Here is a 1971-nt window from a genome sequence, read left to right as displayed (position 1 = left end):
GTCCTCGACCACCAGCCTGCCGTGGCCAGTGGTCATCGGCATCCCGGCCGGCGCCGTGTTCATCCTGGGCACCGTGCTCCTGTGGCTCTGCCAGGCCAAGAAGAAGCCGTGCGCGCCCGTGCCTGCCCCTCCGGTGCCTGCCCATCGCCCGCCCGCGACGGCCCGCGACCGCGGCGGGGACAAAGACCTGCCGGCACCCCCCACCCTCGGTGCCGGCCCCGGTGTGGGGCTGTGTGAGGAACTCGGGCCCCCGGCGGCCCCCCAGCACCTGCTGGGCCCGGGCTCAGCCGCCGGCCCCAAGCTCTACCCCAAACTCTACACGGACACGCACACGCACACGCACTCGCACGTGGAGGGCAAAGTCCACCAGCATCAACACATCCACTACCAGTGCTAGGGTGCCTCGGGGTGGGCTTGCGGAGGCCCGGGGCGGGGCCACAGAGGAGGACGGGCTGCGGGTGCGAGGCGCCCCACACGAGACACACACACACCTGGACGCACACACACGCGTGACATACCTCTGGACACACAGAATTACACACACACACACACACACACACACACTCTCAGACTAAAGCCTTTGGGAAGGTCTGTGTTGTAACTGCAGTGCGCATGTAGCGATGGGCTAGCTCATGAAGGAATCCCTTGGCCCCGTGATAAGGATTTCATGGGGGCCGTGGTCACCCCCCCACCCCGGCCTGGCAGCAGATCTGAGAGGCACCCTGGCTTTGCAAACCAAAAACTCCGACCCCTTCCCTACGCCTGCCCGCCTGTGTCCCTGCCCAGGCTATTTTTGCCACCACCTGTCCTGGGCGTCCAGGAGTCCACCAGTGCCCTGGGCAGGGGGGTCGGCAGAGCAGCCCTAGGCTCCGTCCTGAGAGGCCGGAGCTGGCTGGGGGTGCCTCCCGTCCCACTGCCAGAGAGAAGGGGCCCTTGATATTTATATTTAAGAAATTAAGATAATAATATTAATAATGATGAAAGGAGGGCTGGGCCACAGAGACTTGGCCTCTCCTGAGGCCCAGGACCCACCTGGCCTTTTGGCCACACTGGATGTCCACCTCGGAACCGGGCATCCATCACCCCACTACCCGTGGCGGCCCCAGGCCTCTGTAATTTTATATAGAGTTTGAGCTGAAGCTTCGTATATTTAATTTATTTTGTTAAACAAGAAAATGTGCATCCTTTCCTCTAAGCTGGTGTTTCTTCCTGTGTCTGCATCTGTGCGTGCGCGTGTGCCTGTTTCTAGGACGGATGGGGGAGCTCTCAGGAACCCCATCACCGGGCCTTAGGCTCGGGGGCCGAGGCCTGAGGGTCCCCAGGGCCCGCCATCAGCGCTCTGAGCCGGAGGACTCTTCCCCACTCACCAGCACGCCCCTCCTTGGCCAGCCAGAGTCCTGCCATCTGGCCCGGGGGGCCCCCCTCTCTGTACTGGTGTGGTCCCCCAGCCCTCAGTGCAGGGCCCGCATTTCTCCCGTCCCACATTCTGGGGTTCCCTGCGTGGCCTTGGTGCGGAGGTGGGCTAGGGCCTGTTGCCTGCAGGGCACCATCCACCTTGGGTGTGCAACCGTGGCCTCGCTCTCCTCACCCAACCAGCAGGCAGGGGTCGGGTTGCCCCTGGCCCAGAGGTTCTGGAGCATCTTAAGAAAGGCACTAAGAGCTGGTGTGATTTTAGCAAAGCCCCCAGCGCAGCATGTCCGAAGATGGGCAGGAGGGGCGAGGCTGAGCCGCTGGTTCTCAGTGCTTCAGGAGACAAGCCCAGGCTCTGCCTGACCTGCCAGTCGGGATGCCCACCATCCTGCCCAGGCAGTGCTGGGCCCACGGCTGGGGCCGAGTCTCCCCTCCTCCGTGCCTTGGCAGTGAGCTGCTGTCCGCCCCCGCCTCCTCCCCAGCTCCGGGCTGGGTCACCTCCCTCTGCTCTCGTCTCCCAGGGCTCAGTCCCCAGTCCCCTTGCCCTTCCTCCGCTGGGAC

General features: G+C 63.9%; 1 protein-coding gene across 1 annotated transcript in view; it reads left to right on the top strand.

Annotated features, from left to right (window-relative positions):
• The window catches only part of FGFRL1 (fibroblast growth factor receptor like 1), a 13674-nt gene extending 12479 nt beyond the window's left edge, over positions 1 to 1195 (top strand). Inside the window, exon 6 of the mRNA XM_024744980.1 lies at positions 2 to 1195. Coding sequence (XP_024600748.1) covers positions 2 to 397 — 396 coding nt within the window. The 3' untranslated portion in view covers positions 398 to 1195. The remainder of the gene's footprint in view (position 1) is intronic.
• Positions 1196 to 1971: the final 776 nt, after the last annotated feature.

This window comes from Neophocaena asiaeorientalis, unplaced genomic scaffold, assembly GCF_003031525.2.
Source record: "Neophocaena asiaeorientalis asiaeorientalis breed wild unplaced genomic scaffold, Neophocaena_asiaeorientalis_V1.1 scaffold1211, whole genome shotgun sequence".
NCBI lineage: Eukaryota > Metazoa > Chordata > Mammalia > Artiodactyla > Phocoenidae > Neophocaena > Neophocaena asiaeorientalis.
This window is presented reverse-complemented; position numbering and strand designations above follow the sequence as displayed.